Raw genomic sequence first — 18,266 nt, forward strand, 5'->3', positions numbered from 1 at the left:
GTAGTAGTAGTAGTAGTAGTAGTAGTAGTAGTAGTAGTAGTAGTAGTAGTAGTAAACGTCTTTAAAGAGATAAATTACCATGTAATTATTTCCTTCTATGAACTGGAATTTAACAGACTTCCTCCAAAATCTTTCAAATTTGATATTTTAGATTTTGATTTATATACAGTTCTTCAAGATAGCCTGAAAGCCATGATTCAAAACATAAATTAGATTCGTAATTTAACCATATATATATATATATACCCACATAAAAGTACAATAAATAACCCCAAACCAAATTTAAAAAAACATATATGATTGGAAAGAGCTAGGTAGCTCAATGAATAGAGCACCAGGACTGGACATGGAAGGTCATGGTTTAAATCTTGCTTCACAAGTTTCCAGCTGTGTGGCCTTGGTCAAGTCACTTAACTCCAATTATCTACCTCATCTGCTTGGAACCAATCAATACTTGCTATTGATACTAAGACACAAGATAAGCTCATGACAACACCGCCTTCTATGTCATATGAACCTGATGGGCTCCTCATTATGTTGGCAGCACAAATTTTTTTCTACTTGTTAACACTCTGCATCATTCTTTTAAAAAAATTTATTCACCATACTTTAGAATCGTTTAAGTTCTTACTCACATAATTTCTCTAAAGAAAAAATATTTTAATGGATCTACATAATCTATACATAAGTAATATACACACATGCATATGTACATGTACGTGAAACATTTCATAACATTAATGTATAATGAAAAATATACTAAGTATTTTTGGTGAACACTTTAAGCTACCATAATAGATCTAGGGAAACAGCAAAAACTGAATTATCAAGTCTGAATGTCCCAGCATTACTGATAAAGTGACAGGAGCCCATCCCTTTGATCTAGGTTAGCTCTCTGGACTGTCCTTAAGTCTAGCTGCTTTCTGTCATTCTCTTGTTCTGACAGCATGACATCTGGTTCTTTTCAACCTTTCTTTTGCTCCCAATTAACTTTCATAATTTAGGAGGTCCTTATTCCACAAACTCAATTTTAATATTTATTTTGGTTTGTGGCCTCTTTCCCCTCAGACTTAATGAGGAAAGTGTTGGGAGTATTTGTCAGCGTTTGCTCAGAAATTTTCTTTTTTGAAGTTCTCATATGACATGTCAGTTTAGTATCATTTCAGAATGTTAACTATGCAGCATCCATCAGATATATTCAGGGCTTATTCGAAGTAAACTGTCTCACTGTATTTTGATATGGTTCATTGGATTTGTTAATTACTAAATGTGTATATTATTGAACAGAGAAGTTAAGAGCCAGATCTACAAATGAGAGATTTTGAGTTCAAATGTGTGACCCTGGGAAGTCACTTACCCCCCAATTGCCCAGCCTTTATCAAACTCTTCTGCCTTGGAACCAATACACAGTATTGATTCTAAGATACAATATAAGGGTTTAAAAAAAAAAGGAAAGGGCTGTTAAATTTAGAGTGAGAAGCCCTCAGTTTTCACCACATTTCTACTACATACCAGCTGTGTAATACTGGGCACCTCTCTATCACCTCAGTTTCCTCATTTATAAAATAAAGGAATTGGGCTACATGGTCTTAAGTCCTTTTTAGCACTGGATCTGTATACTCTGTTGTTATTTCAGTCATTTGTCAGTTGTCTCTTACTCTTTGTGACTCAATTTGGAAATTCCTTGGCCAAAATGCTGGAGATGTTTGCCATTTTCTTCTCCAGCTCCTTTTACAGATAAGGTTCTGAGGCCAACAATGGCCCAGGGTCACACAGCTTGCTTCTAAGTGTCTGAAGGCAGATTGGAACTCAGAAAGATGAGTCTTCTCCAGACCCTGCACTCTCTCCAGTGTGCCACCTACCTGCCACAAATCTATTATTATTCTATTATTATTATTATAATTGATCATCCGAGAGTCAGGAATTGCTTTGGTTTACTTGGGAGGGTCCAGAAGACAGCAGCGGTCAGTTATCTAGCGTTGTCCTTTGCAGACTTCTGCTTAAATCAACCTAGGCTTTTTCTTGAGGACCCACCAAAAGTTTTTCCTAGTACCAGCCAACCTAGTGTTTGTCAGAGAGGTCTCAAAAGCTTCACTATCAGGCTTCTAAATTAAGCTCTCTGTTCCTCAAACTTCTAGACTAAGACTGAATTAAACTAATTTTCTCTCAAGTTATCAGTGAAGGGCACTTTGAACAAACAAATAAATAAAACAACTCAGGCAAATCATGGAGATCATTGGGTGGAAAGAAGAGAGTGACAGCTGAGTGAGTATAATCTGTACTCCTAAGACAGTCTGTAAAAGCTATTCCTTCCAAATGATTTAATGCTTCAAACATTCATGCTGACATTTGATGGAAAGAGTTTCATATTTAGTAAAAGAAACGTGACTTTATAAGCCAAGAAAAAAAAACCACAACTTAAATGGCTTCTGGATTCTAAAAACTTTTTAAAAATTTTACCTTAAAAGGAATGGAAGTTAAGTACATTATAAAATTTGAGGATGTTCAAGGGAAGGGAATCCAATACATATTCCTTCTATTACTTGAATGTGTGAACTCCTTGAGGTCACTGACTATTTTACCGTTTTCATTCTGTGTTGTGTAATGAAGGTCAAAACAACATCTGAAACAATGCAGCGCATAATAAATATTTGTTCAATTAAATCACATCATCCTCTGGGACCTTAAATGTCCATGAAATTATGCCTGCCCATTTTGCAGCTATTTTTTGATATCTGACAAAGTTGTAAAATGTGTTCTGTTTCATTGCTATTATTCTAGTCCTTTTAATGGGCAGGCCAATAAGGGAGAAGGTGCCCAATAAAAATGTTTTTAATTAGATTATTCATAAGGCTGTCAAGGTCAGAAGTATAAGACTGTGGGGAAAATTTGCAGGTGATTGGGCTGACATCACCTTTGTCCTTGGAATCCCGCAGTGCTGATCACCTTTCAGAGTTAGAAAGACCAAGCAATTGAGTGGTTATAGGTTGAGGAAAGGCAGTTGTACCTATCAGGGTGTCAAAGAGAATTTAGGAAGTATTTCAGGATTTCTAGAAAATTTACAGTGGAAATCAATTTTCTTGGGGAATAGATTCCCATCAAACACTTCTCTGTAATTTGTCCTGTTCCTCTAAATTTACATAAATAATATAATATCTAATATTTAAGAATATGTTCATGGAGGTAGCTTTGAAACAAGTGAAATTAGAAGAACTCTCCCTAAGTGGAATGAAAGTTCTTCAATGATGCTGAATGTCCTGACGGCCAACTAGGGGAGAAAGTGAATAAAGAAGACTTGGAATAAGACCTGAGTTTGAATCCCTTCTCAGACTCTTGCTAGCTATGTGACTCTAGCCAAGTTATTTTACTTTCTTGACCTCTGTTTCCTCTTTTATAAAATAGAAGGATTGGATTTTATTACCTTTAAGCTCCCTCGAGCTCTAAATCTATTATAGGTATATTTTTTGAGCATGATATAGATTAGTTAATATATATACATACAAACATACATATATATGTATAGTTCCCTGTTGTGGTTTTTGTTATTGAGTTATTTCAGTTGTGCCTGGCTCCTTGTAACCCCATTTGGGATTTTCTTAGGAAAGACACTGGAGTGGTTTGCTATTTACTTCTCTAGCTTGTTTTATAGATGATGAAACTGAGGTAAACGAGATTGAGTGACACACCCAAGGTGATACAGCTAGGAAGTGAGGCTGGATTTGAACTCAGGAAGATGAATCTTCCTGACTCCAGGCTTGGCATTCTACTATGACACCTAGCTGCTTACATAAGTTATAAAGAGAAGGAAAAAGGGAGAGAGAGAGAGCCTCCGAGTCAGGATAATCTGTATCTGACAGATAATTGTGGGACTCTAAGTAAGTCATTTATCCTCTGCTATCCAAGAAAATTCTCTAATGCTCAAAATTACAGACTAGGTGCTGAACTGAATTAATAACAGCCTTCTCAGCATGAAATCCCAATCCCAAGGAAAATTTATATCCAGCTCTATACATATATATACCACAGAATTAATGTTGCAATATGGTGGGATCGATGTATATCAATGTGTGAGTATGTATATATGTGTGTGTGTGTGTGCACATATACCCAGATACACAATACTATGTATAGAGAAAAGAGGAAAGGTTTCAGGGCATTTAGGTGGTGCAGTGGATAGAATGCCAGACCCAGAGTTAGGAAGACTCATATTTACTAGCTGTGCGACCCTGGGCAAACCAGCTAACCATGTTTTCCTTAGTTTACTCATCTGTAAAATTAGCTGGAGAAGGAAATGGCAAACCACTCCAGTATATCTGCCAAGAAAACTCCAAATGGGCTCACGAGGAATGACAGAACAAATAAAAATTCTGCATTTTCTTACAAAGACACTTAGACAAAGTCCTAATAACATGTTGCTTAACAAGATATGCCTTAATTGATTTTTATTTAAAATTTAAAAAATGTGAATGTTATGTATTTACCAAATTGTGAAAGGAAGAAATCATTCAGATAAAAGCAATGTGTGTTTAATGTGGCATTCTATCTCCTTTGACACCAAGCTGCCCACATGGCTACCTATATAGATTATAGAGAGAAAGAAAAAGGGATGGAGAGAAAGCCTCAGAGGCAAGAAGATTCATATGGTCATATGTAGAAGGTTAGATGGATGGATGGATGGATGGATGGATGGATGGATGGATGGATGGAGGGATGGATGGATAGATAGGTGCATACACACATACATACATACATATGTACCTGTTTTTGATATTCTCTTTCTAGCAACACTAAAATATTCCTACTTAATATGACTTTGTACAACACTACAGTGAATATTATGCTATAGCCTGCCAGAAAAATCCTTATAAAAATATCTAACACATTGAATCAGTTCTTTGTTGCTCCAGAAAATAGAGTTAACAAATCTTGTAATTCATGGTTTCCTTTTTTCTTTCTCTTTTTCTGGAGAAGCAACTGCCGCATAAAGAGTAGAAAGATGGCCTTGGAATCAAGAAGATTTAGACTCAAATCTGGCCTGTGTACATACTGATTGTGTGACCTTGGTTCAAGTCCCCTAAGTCTCCCTCTCCAGAGGAGAGTTGTCTAAAACAACCATATGTCGAAGAGAAGGTGCCCATCTACATTGGTAGATAGTTTTTCCTCATCTGGAGTTCCCTGTATCAGCGTCCAGTTCCTTGTCTCTTCCTTTGCTGATTAATAATAACAGAGTATTGATTTTTAATCTACTTATAATGCATAGCATGACCTTTACTGCTTAATCTTCTTAGATGATGTGAAAGATTTTTAAAAGCCCTGTGGACTTTTCTACCATGTCATTCATGCTTACTCTAGAGGCAAGAACATAGCTCTATGTTGATGGTGATGCTATCGGCTGTTGACTTACAGTGACGCTACCTTTGTTCTTTAATCCTGCTTACCCAATGTGGATTCTACCTACTTCCCTGTGGGCCTGGTCCTTAGCCCTCAGGCAATGTTTGGGTGACCCATGAAGAAATGGAAAACCTTGCTGCTCCAGCCAAAACGGTCAGTAGTTTTTATTTTCTTTGACCTTAAGCTGCTCCTCACACTCACACACCCTAATGCCATGCCTTTATTAATAGTTGCAAGATTCATGTACCCTGGGAGATGCCATGAGACATTCTAGAATGCTGAAATAATACTTTGACTCAATCGGTTACATCAGTATGATTTATGTCCGGCTTTGGAAATCGATTAGTTAAGAGTGGAGCCACGTGAGCCTTTTGGATGTACGTGGACTAATTTTTAGTATGAATTATGATTTGCTATTTTAAACTAATTTTCAGAAGAAAAGAGTCATTTCAACCAACTTGAAACACACAAATAGCCTTTTGGATTTAGAAAGGCTTCAGAGTATAATTTTAGCATAGGACCCATAAAATATTCATCTGGTTTCTCTCACTTGGTCATCTCAGCTATATTTAGTTTGGGTGTGAAAACATGCCATCTGGTAGTTCTCTATTTTAACTGATTATATTTGCTAAGCTTAATTGTCTCTACGACGTTGAAGGGCCTGTGCGTTGTGGCTTCCTGGCGGCAAAGCCTGATGATTCTGCTCTTATTACAGTTTGGTTTTCTAGAATTAGTGTAAAGTGGCTCTTTCAGTCCTTTTAAAATTACACAGTAACTCATGACTGAATCATTTAGAACAGTTTTGAAAATGGATTTATACCTATCCTAATTCCACAGTGGAAAAATAGCGAAGGTGTATATTGGTAATTATTTGTAACTCAACCTCCCCTTTTTGTTAGTTTTTAATTTAAAGAGCAATTTAAGGGATAAGTAGGTGGCTCAGTGGATAGAGAGCCAGGCCTGGAGACAAAAAGTCCAGATTTCAGATCTGGCTTGTTGAAAGTGAGCCTCAGGATTGCTGGGTAAATCAGTGGATAGGAAGCCAGACCTAGAGATGAGAGGTTCTAGGTGCAAAAATGGCCTCAGACACTTCTCAGCTGGGTGACCCTGGGTAAGTCACAACTCCAATTGCCCAGCCCTTACCATTGTTCTGCCTTGGAACTAATATTGAGTTTAAAACAGAAGCTACAGGTTGTTTTTTTTAATTAAAATAAAATAAAAGCAATTTACTACAGTCTATTTAATGCTTCATAAATATGGAATTGTCATGAACATTATCCTTGTCATGACCATGGATAATATACAGTTGTATATATTATCCAGTGAGAAAATGTCATAAATAACAAAGATTCTTACTGGAAGATGAATTTGAAAATGAAATATTTCTTCACGGTATGTGACATTCAATAGAAATACTCTTGTGCAAACTCAGTTTTTTCTTCTGAATGTAAATTTTCCCAAGTTTCTTGGTGACCAAATATTAGATAATATATGTCTTCATCAGAAATAATAGTCAAAATTTAGAAATGACCAAAAACAAAATTTCACAAAATTATGACAGCCTAGCATGGTTTTGTAGATGTGAAAATGAGCTAGAAAAAACATGATGGCCAGAAAACTCCTTTTGATTGACCGCTGCTGTTTGTGAGAAGCAGATCTGTGCGGCTGCGTTCACATTAGAATTATTAACATTTTTCATAATTATCCCGCTAATTGAATTTTATACCCCTGGACTAATTTGATGTATTTTATTTTTACTTGCTTTATTAATGATGACCTGATCCTTCTGCTAACACAGAAAGAATCTGAGGAAGGAAGCTGGGCCCAGGTATGAATTTATTATGTTCAGATCACTTGGTATTGGGCATTGGTTTATTCATAGGAACTCATATGGATTAGCAATCAGCAAGGATAAAGACAGTGCTTTTTTTAATGATCATAAACATCATAAGATATCAATTTCATTCTACAAATTGAAAATTTATATTTCAAAATATCCATTTGTTACCAGCAGCTATGTTTACCACCAGGTTATTAAAAGCTCCTCAGTAACTTCTAAAAGGAAAACATATTAACTAGGGTAAAATTCATATCTCCTTTGATCACATAATTTCCAAGTGATCAAAGTTTGTGAAGTGCTGGACTACTATATATATATATATATATATATATATATATATATATGGAACATTAATTTAGAAATTTCAAACATTCGTGCACAATGCAGAGTTCATTTGTTTGTTTGGAGACCAGGGATTCAGTACCTGCTACTGAATGAATCTTGGACTCATTTTATATGTTAGCCATATTAGCATATACTTTTTGGTTTTGACCAATAAATTCATCAGTTTAAAGAAAGTATGATTCTGCACTCAGGGTGATCTATGTTGTGACTGTAAGCAAGTCACTTGATCTCCCCAGGTTCCAGTTTCCTATATCTGTAAAATTATGGGGGAAAAAAATGGGTGACTTCTGAGGTCCCTTCCACTTCTAGACCAAGATTCTATGACATGATAGTCTTTATTGTTCATCTTTGGTATCATGACACAGTCTCCTTTTCTGAGTTCTCCTACTTCTCCCTCCCTTAAACCTGGTGTCCCCAAGAGAGTCTTCACTTTTCTTTCCCTTGGAAGTTCTCCCCATTCACTTGACTTCAACTATAACCTCTCTGCTAATGATTTGCTAATCTATAACTCCATCCCAACATCCTATTGGTTCTCCAAATGGATCCAAACCCTCATTACCCTCTTTGTTCTGTTACTGACTTCACCATCATTATGTTCCCAGGCACCCAAGGTCATCATCACTTTGAATCTTCTTTGACTCTTTATTTTCTCTCACTTGCCACATCCATTCAGTTTCTGAGTTCTGTTGATCCTTTTCTTATTCATCCCCTCCCTTGTATTCTCTCCACAACTCAACTATTTCACACCCTCATAACTTCTTGCCTGAATTATTGCAGTAAGGCACACAGCCTTTCCGATTCCATTCTAGCCCTTTTCGATCCATCCTTCACATTCCTGTATGAATAATCTAAGTGTGTCCCAATGATAACATCCACTCCCTGATGAGTAAAGAATAAAACTATTATCCATACATTTGAGCCCCTTTGAAGCCTGAATCCAACTCGCCTTTCTACTCCAAACTTTCTATCTTTATCCTTTCTTTATGTGTATGTATTCTACATTTTAAACAAACACGTGTTTTTCATCTCCCATTCTCATTCTCCTCTATTTTGGCTTATACCTTTACTCAGAGTGTCTCCAATGCCTGAAATGAAATCCTTCCCATGCCATCCGCTTCCATTGCAATGTGTTTAAAATGTGTTCAAGTCCTTCCTTCTCTCCTGTCACACCTTGCCGTCCCCCTGCCCCAGGCAGAAACAATCTCTCCTTTCTTTGATTTTCTCTCACTAGTCTTTCTATCAGTGTTCTCTGTGTGCATTTCAACCTCTTCTCATTTCACTGAAAGTTCTTTAAAAGTAGGTCCTGCCTATGTCATCTCTATCTTTGGATCTACAGTGCCTTGCAGTAATTTTTGCATAGAGTTGGCACTTAGGTTAAGTTAAATTCATTTTGTTTAAATAAATATTTCTTAGGAATTTCCCTGAATTTCTTAATTCCTTGTCACTAAATAATTCAGACATTAGTGCTCAAAATCCAAGGATTATTCTGTAGTTTCATTTACAGCAGTATTGCAAAGTGCAACTAATGAACTTAATCAATTACAGCTCCTTCTCTGGAGCTTCTCTGTAAATGCATAACTCAAGATGCATAGTGAGATAAATCCATTAATAGTCTAGGGATGGGTTTCACTATACATATTTCCTTATCATCGAGACATTGATTTTTCATTTTTGCTTTTGTTTTTTTTTGAAGAGTAATGATACAAGTTTCAAATACAAACCAAATCAACAAACACTTCCATTTGCATGGAGAAATGTTTATTTACTTTTCTTTCCTTAAAGCAAGCAAGAAAGAGAGTTGAGTCATGAGTAAGCTATTCCCTTTTCACACATACATCATGAGAATTAAACAAGCGAGGTTTAGAGGGGCTTTTTAATGGGTTTGTGATAAAAATCGCCATCTTGTTTTTCGGCTTAGAAACTGACTGCTATAAATAAATTATAGTGTCCTGTTTTTCTGCAGACTCTGGCTTATGGTGATATGAATCATGAGTGGATTGGTAATGAGTGGCTTCCCAGCTTGGGCTTACCTCAATACAGAAGTTACTTTATGGAATGCCTGGTAGATGCAAGAATGTTAGATCACCTGACGAAAAAAGATCTCCGGGTCCATTTAAAAATGGTGGATAGCTTTCATAGGTAGGTTTTTTTTCCCCAAAGAATAATCAATCAGAATGGAATAAAAATGGATAACATGCATTTTTCTATAAGAAAAGTAGAACAAAATGTTATATTTGCAGAATATGTGATGCATTGAGCATTAGCATACATCTCCACTTTCTCTAGGTACATCAGGGCAACAGATTGATCTCTGATACCTTGCTATGTGCTCAGCAAATGCATACTGATAGCTTATTTATGACTGAAGAAGAACAAAATTCCTTAGTGGAAAATAACAAGGATCCTTTTTACCAAACTAATTCTTCTAGAAAATGTCAGGGGGGGTTTTATTGACTTCTTTAAAAATAGAGCAACGTTATTTGTGAATGAAATTAAAACAAGTGACATCTATTCATTTCTAATTTTTTAAGTATGAAATGTATATATGCAAATTACGTATTGATATTGAAGTCGAGAAAGTCAGATTTTCTTTAGTTGATGATGATGGTCTTAGAAAAAATAGAAATCGGAAGGGATTGTTCCCTGAAGGAAATGTTTCTATTCTTTTAAGTGCTTCTAAATTTTTACTCTCTACCACCAGAAGGTAGAGGAGAGATACTGGCTAATTAATGCAGTTATAGGTGGAAAACACATTGCTTAGCAATGTAAAGCTTTCACCCACTGAGAACTGCAAAAGTTTAAAGAGGCCCTGTGGATGGGTAAGAGTAAAAACTAATGCATTTATAACTGGCTTCTAAATGTATTAGACGCAATTTCTTCTTTCATTATTCGACTCTGTTGGTTGCAGATCTTGTTACAATCTTGTCAAACAGTTTCAAATTCCATTTCCTTTACTAAATCCAGGTAATATTTTTATTTGCAATTGGTTGATTTGTAGCTTATAAACAATATTGGTGATGGAAAGGACTTTAGGAGTAATCTAGTCCAAATTACTATCCATCAAAAGAATTTCTTCTACTTGACAAGTGACCATGCAGCTTCTACTTCTGCTCTACCACCAGAGACAGAGTCCCCACTTCACAAGGGAATCCATTTTGTTTCTATACATTAATTTTATTCATTAGAAATTATTCCTGTATATAGAGTGGAAATCTGCCTCTTTGCAACTTCCCCTCAGCTATACTTTACTCTTGAAAGACCTACAAAATGATTAGTCTTCTTTCAGGAGGTATAGCCCTTCCAATATTTAAAAGAACTCTCCAGAATCCTTTCCAGGCTAAATCCCCTTTTTCTCCAGTTTCTCCAACCACTGGCCTCCCATCTACATGTTCTATGATCCAGCAATAATAGTTTACTTGCCGTTCCTCTCACCCAACACTCCAGCTCCCATCACTAGGGCTTCGTGTTAGGTGCTTTTCTTAGCTAGACTTGCCACCCTAACAACCCCATCTCTTAACTTCCCCAGCTTCCTTCAAGATGCATTTCAAATCTCACTTTCTACCAGAGTCCTTTCTCTGTGAGGTTATCACCCTTTCATCTCTTATTTACTTTATGCTTATCTAGATATTTACATATTATTATTATATACTGTAAGTTATTAATTATGAAAATGAATAGCCTATATTTTCAGGAATATCATATTTAAGAGAACCCCTTTTCTTTCCCAACTTCGGTATTCTATCAGTGGTGTTCCATTCTTCCTATCACTCAGGCTTAAAACTGGGACTCATACGTAATTCAGAAGTGTGTTCCTCAAGGACAGAGATGGTTTTTGCCTTTGTATCTCCAGGATTTAGAATATTTGATGTTTTGTTTTCATCACTGTCTTCATGACCCCATTTGGAATTTTCTTAGCAAAGATACTGAAGTGGTTTGCCATTTCCAGCTCATTTTACAGATGAGGAAACCAAGGAAAATAGTATTAAGTGATTTGCCCAAGAGTTACACAGCTAGTATCAGAAGCCATATTTGACCTCAGGAAGACAGAATCTTTCTGACTCCATGGTAGTTATTCTATCCAGTGTGCCATGTAGCTACAATTAGCACATATCACATGCTTAAAAAATAATGAATGGATATTGCCTTTTTAGACCCCTCACCAACTTTCTTGCCTTTCTGTGGACATATGCCAGTGTCAATAATCCCTCTAAACCTGTGCTGCCCAGGACTGAACAAAATTCTTTAGATGTGGACTGAATAGACTATATAGCCCCAATGTTGTCTCTATATCAAGAAATTATAGTATAAACTAAGTAGAAAGTCTCCTTTTCCTATAACACTTACACATATATATGATGAAATCATATATATCTGCCTTAAATAAGAAATTTCTTACACTGTCCTGCCCCCTTCCCCCATTATTCTCTCAATTTCATGTCTATGCAGATATCAGAATTCCCACATAATGGATTGTTATCTTGGCAATTCACTGAGATTTGCGATTGCTCATCCTTGGGCCATGCAATTGGGCTTCTCTTTTCTGGACATAGAGAAGGATCATTGTCCATAGATCACTGTTAACATCATCCCTTTCCTGAATAAAGATTGTTAGTTAATTTGATTTTCTTAATGAATAACAAATTATATATAATATTATGATAATACTATGTAATATATAATTATTTTACACGTAATTACAACATAATATACTGGATATAGTATACCATATATAATATGTAACACAGTATATAGGAGATCATTTTGTCTTTCTCTATGTCTACCTCTCTCTGAATGTCATAGGAGTATAAATAAGGTTACTAAAAGTCCAATATAAAAATTTAACATTCATACAAGATAAGATAGTTATTCCTGATGCCTTTAATTTATTAATTATTAAAATGAATAACCTATATTTTAAGAACTTCTCATATTTATTGGAACCCCCTCTCTTTCCCAACTTCAATATTCTATCAATAGTGTCCCATTCTTCCTATAACTCATGCTTAAAACATGGGACACATTTTTAATATTCTCCTTTTGTTATTCGCCATACTCACTCAATTAGCAAGTACTTTATATTCCCTTTAGAGTGTTTCAGTGTCTTATCTCTCTTTTATTTCTATGCCTATTACCATCACCCTAATTTGTGTCTTTATCCCTTTATCGCTGAATACTCCCAAAACCTTCTAATTAGTTTTCCCATTTCTTATTTCTGGCCATCTTCAGTCATCTTGAACATTAATGTCACATTATTTCATTCGTCTATGATTTCATCAGTGTAGATAATTTCTCTACCCTATTGCCTTCTTAATTCTGTAGCCCATCTCCTTCTTAAGAAGTGACCTTAAAGAATTGCTATAGCTAAAAATCCCATTCTACTTTACGGCCAACCTGATGTTAAGCCTCTTCAAACTCATCCAGACTTGTTCCCAAAACAAAAGAGATACTTCATTACCTCTAAGTTACTCTTTCCCAAATTAATACCTGTAAGCACTTTTCCCTAAAATGGTTGGTTTTTAAGGGTCTTTCTAGAAATACCTCAATATTCTGTTTGGATATAAAATTCAGTGCTACGTGGTATGCATTAAACCTGGGTTAATTTGATATTTTCCTATGTAGCTGATGACCTTGACAAAGTAGCATTCATGGGCAACAAATTTATTCAAAATCCAAATGAAAACTTTTTCCATGTCTCCACTGAAGGATCCCCCCTGTTAAAAATGGCAAGAACCAACAAATTTACACTGACATTTGTAACATTTTTCAAATAAAATTCCTGAATACAAAAATAAAAAGCTATGCCAACATAGCTTTTGAGAATCTGGGGCCGTTCTCAGGCCATGATGATGTTTAGAAATGGTATTGCCACATTAAACCACATCTTTCAGTTCATGTGGATAAGTAAGCTACATAGTAGTTTGAATTGTCATGTAACTGTTTCATTTCTTTTTTTGGCCTTCTTTCCCCAATTAAGTTTTTCAAGGTACCTAGCAGAGTTCAATGAGTAGAGTAAGAGCGCAATAATTATTTTTGGAAGGGAATAATTTAAATCCAAATTATTTCATAAATCAGCTTCCTGAAGATTGAATTCTTTGGAGGTCTCATCCTCTTTCTATTTCTTTCAGTCACTTTTCTGGTATTTGCATCTCAACTATTTGTTTGAAAAGTTTTTCATTTCATTCCACACAAGGGAAGAAGAGTTTTTGTTTGTTTTTTATATGCCAGTGAATCTGCAGTAACATCTTTTAGTAAAATAATACTTGTTAGAATTCTATTGTTAGCCAATTGGAGAAAGTCTTTAAAAGCTTGATAATAATTTTGATCTTTCTTTAAAACAATCGTTTTACCTTTTTGAATGTCTATTTCCCTTCTAAAAACACAACAGAACAAGTTTACAATATGGAATTATGTGCTTAAAGAGGTTGAATTATGACAGGAAAGAACTAGAAAGGAGACGGGAAGCAAGTCAACATGAAATTAAAGGTAAGACACTCTCTACCTAGATAAAATTTAGATTTCCTTAGCATTGCTAAGTTCTCCTATTTGATTTCATTTGCTTATGTTTATGATGAATATTTAGATTAACAATGAAGAAAATACCCCAAAACCTATACAGATGTATGTTGCTTGATTATTACAAATAATAAAGTGCATTTATGCCAGGTAGATTTAATAGATTGAGAGAGCTGGTCTCAGTCATCAAGACCTGGGCTTGAGTCCCACCTCTAACTCCAGCAAGTCATCAAGAGGTTTATCCATCATGATCAGGTGGGATTTATGCCAGGAATGCAAGGATGGTTCAACATTAGGAAAACCATTCACATAATTGACCATATCAATAAGCAAACCAACAGAAACCACATGATTATCTCAATAGATGCTGAAAAAGCCTTTGACAAAATGCAGCACCCATTCCTATTGAAAACACTGGAAAGTATAGGAATAGAAGGACCTTTCCTAAAAATAATAAACAGTATATACCTAAAACCATCAACAAGCATTATATGCAATGGGGATACATTAGAAGCCTTCTCAATAAGATCAGGAGTGAAACAAGTCTATCTATTATCACCTGTATTATTTAACATGGTACTAGAAACTCTAGCAGTAGCAATTAGAGAAGAAAAAGGAATTTAGTCCCACCTCTAGCAAATTATTGGTGTGTGACCCCAGACAAGTCCCTCAGCCTCTCAGTATTCTTGACAATACTTTAAGGTTATATAAATGGCTGACTTGTATTGGGAGAGGGAGTTTCCCCGCCCAGGAGTTCCTCATACCAATGAAATCATAGATCAAGTACCTATTTTCCTATAATCACATTTACAGCCCTCTTGTTAGTGACTAAGATACTTCCTCATAACAACTCTGGGGTGCTCCTTTTACAGATAAAGAAACTGACTAGGAAATGGCTAGGACTCAAAACCCATGTTTTAGATACCAACTTCTGCACTCTCTTCATTCCACCTTCATGTTCTTCTTATCTGATTGATTGGCCTTTTTGCCATGTAGTTGATTTAAGGTGAAGTACTTCTTGTCCAAAATAGTATTGAGTACATCATCATTTCTCTTACTTTTACTTTTTACATTTACAAATGGAAAGATGGGTCCTTAAGATAAAAGATATATTGCATATTGAGAGTATTTTCACTGTTCTTCTGTTTAGTGTTTTCCTTTGAGCAGAGGACTTGGCACATAAAAACACTCAATAAAGTCATTCATTCAATTTGTTCATTGCACCTAACTGGGTTCCTAAAGACGTTTTCACAGCATTGTTTATTTCTTGCATGCATTTTATAGTATATGTGCATTCTTTTACAGATAAAAGTCCCATGATTTTCAGTAGATTATTCCAGGTTTTTTAAATCATAATAATTTCACTGCTGGGTCCAGAAAACTTATTTCTTTTTGTCCCTTCACATGAGTGTGATTTTTGAAGGTTTTCTTTCTTTGTGAACAATTCTTTTGATGGCTCTCTGATTTCATTCTATGGCTTCTACTCACTTTTTTTTTTAAACCCTTGTACTTCGGTGTATTGTCTCATAGGTGGAAGATTGGTAAGGGTGGGCAATGGGGGTCAAGTGACTTGCCCAGGGTCACACAGCTGGGAAATGGCTGAGGCCGGGTTTGAACCTAGGACCTCCTGTCTCTAGGCCTGACTCTCACTCCACTGAGCTACCCAGCTGCCCGTTCTACTCACTTCTGATGCACATCCCAACCCTCTTTTTTAAAAAAATCATCTCATTCTAAGAGTAGAATCCTAAGATGTCCTGCCTTCCCCCAATTACTACTGCCCATTCTGTAACTACAAAATGGGTCAGTTAGATTTAATGGTTAATTTCATTAAAAATAATAGCATTTGAATTAGCTCTCAATGATGAATATTATGAAAATGAAAAAACAAAAAAAAGGTTCTAGAAATTTTTAACTTGAATATTAATTTATTGATTCCATATCCATTTGAGAACACTACTTGTTTTCCTCTGGGAAGAAATAAAAGGGTAAGATAGGGATGGCTCATAAGTATTTCTTCCCTTTATAGTCTAAAAGAAAATGGTTAGAGCCTATATATGACCCTGATTAGTCATATTATTCTTTGTTCCTGATTGTATAGTGGTTGACATAAATAGCATTTTTTAAAAAATCAGTATTTGCTGATGCATAAATAAATGAGGGTAAACTATGATTTCAGGCTTCATTGAACCTTAATGTATTATATGAAAAACAAATGCTCTGTCCCTCCCTCCAAAATTAATCAAAATTATTGATGTATTTTTTATTTTGTTTCAGAGCTTGTCAGGTGTCTGGCAGCATTTAGTTGTTTTTCAGCTGCACAATGTCAGCACTGTTTTCCCTCCAAAATTCTTAGCCCACAATGTTAATTCTCCTAGGATGATCTTGCATTCGTGATCTTATGATTGGTTAACTCATTTCCCTACATGGTTCACTGGAGAATTGATAGGCACATACCATGCATTTCTCATGACACATTAGGTTCCTTATTTAGCAGAGAGAGAGTGTTTTTCCATTTTCAAAATTGAATTGTTTATTTTCCTTTTGTTTGGGGCCCCTACCAAACTGAAGGTTGTTTTCAAATGCATTATTGTTTGGTTGGATTGAAATCTGAGAACTAATGGGGCAAAGATGTAATCAAGAAGGAAGTCTGTCATTGAGCACAAGTACAAGTTGGCCCTGTGAGAGAGAGGGTAGTTTTTTTAAAAAGTACCTTTTATTGCTCTTGGTCACATCTCACATAGATCTAGAAGAGACTCTAAGACAAGGGAACGGAAGACCAGGAAAGGTAGTGAGCATGATCATCAAATAATCTCGTGTTAAGAGGTTGTGAGATCATACTTTACCACTATTGGCATATGCGTAAAAAATAAATATTTCCAGTGACTTAAACCCCTCTTGTTGTCTAAATTAATTAGCCTTTACCTTAATGAAGGATACTTCTGAAAAGGAGAAAATCATTTGCATTTCATAGATGTACCAACATTGATTGAATTCATAGTTGAATTTACACACTAGGCATCAGTCACTAAGCCTTTTATTATTTAGATCAAAAGTACTCAAATAATTACTGGTTGGGGGGGAATGGCTTGCTACCCAGAAAAAACCCAAACACTAGGTTTTCTGTTGCCCCTGAAGAAGTCTAGGGAAATATAATAACTAGCACTTAGGAAGATTCTCTCAGTTTTTCCTCATAGCAATAATGGGTGGTAGGTATCATTGTGATTCTAATTTTACAGATGAAGAAACTAAGGCTGAGAGAGGTCAAGGGCCTGACCCAGAGCCGCACAGATTGTAAGTGTCTGTGAACTCAGGTCTTCCTGATGCTTAGCCCAGCTTTTATCTCCTACATGCCTACTTGCCTTTATTAAATAGGACCTCTGGTGACTCTTGACCTTGAAGAACTTGCTCAAAAGATAGCTGCTATTTTGATTGCTTATGAAGTCTCCCAGGTAATTGTTGACCTTTGTTTCCAGATGTGTTGGTGTGGAGCAACGACCGAGTGATTCGCTGGATACAAGCAATTGGACTTCGAGAATATGCAAATAATGTGCTAGAAAGTGGCGTGCATGGATCCCTGATAGCCTTGGATGAGAACTTTGACTATAGTAGCTTGGCTTTGTTATTACAGATTCCTACACAGAATACACAGGCAAGACATTTGGTGTTTCAGATTTAGTGAATCAATGTCTATATAAACAAAAGCGTTGGGAGAAGCTAGGTAGCTCAGTAGGGAGAGAGCCAGGTCTAGAGACAGCAGGTTCTGGGTTCAACACTTTCTAGATATATGACCCTGGGCAAGTCACTTAAATACCCATTACCCAGTCCTTACTGCTCTTCTAATATTGCTACACAATATTGAGTCTAAGACAGAAATTAAGGGGTTTTTAAAAATAAAACTAAACTGGGGGTAGCTGGGTAGTTCAGTGGATTGAGAGCCAGACCTAGAGATGGGAGGTCCTAGGTTCAAATCTAATCTGGCCTCAGACACTTCCCAGCTGTGTGACCCTGGGCAAGTCACTACCCTTACCACCTTCTGCCCTGGAGCCAATACATACTATTGAATCCATGAGGGAAGGTAAGGGTTTGAAAGGAAGGAAGGAAGGAAGGAAGGAAGGAAGGAAGGAAGGAAGGAAGGAAGGAAGGAAGGAAGGAAGGAAGGAAGGAAGGAAGGAAGGAA

At 36.1% G+C, this 18,266-nt stretch overlaps 1 protein-coding gene across 1 annotated transcript in view; it reads left to right on the top strand.

Annotated features, from left to right (window-relative positions):
• The window catches only part of PPFIA2 (PTPRF interacting protein alpha 2), a 608,808-nt gene that overhangs the window by 581,299 nt on the left and 9,243 nt on the right, over window positions 1-18,266 (top strand). The window contains exons 22-26 of the mRNA XM_044679176.1: window positions 5,482-5,544; window positions 7,190-7,219; window positions 9,540-9,715; window positions 13,962-14,059; window positions 17,563-17,738. Of these exons, the coding sequence (XP_044535111.1) occupies window positions 5,482-5,544; window positions 7,190-7,219; window positions 9,540-9,715; window positions 13,962-14,059; window positions 17,563-17,738 (543 nt within the window). The remainder of the gene's footprint in view (window positions 1-5,481; window positions 5,545-7,189; window positions 7,220-9,539; window positions 9,716-13,961; window positions 14,060-17,562; window positions 17,739-18,266) is intronic.

The sequence above is a fragment of the Gracilinanus agilis genome, chromosome 5, assembly GCF_016433145.1.
Source record: "Gracilinanus agilis isolate LMUSP501 chromosome 5, AgileGrace, whole genome shotgun sequence".
NCBI classification, from domain to species: domain Eukaryota; kingdom Metazoa; phylum Chordata; class Mammalia; order Didelphimorphia; family Didelphidae; genus Gracilinanus; species Gracilinanus agilis.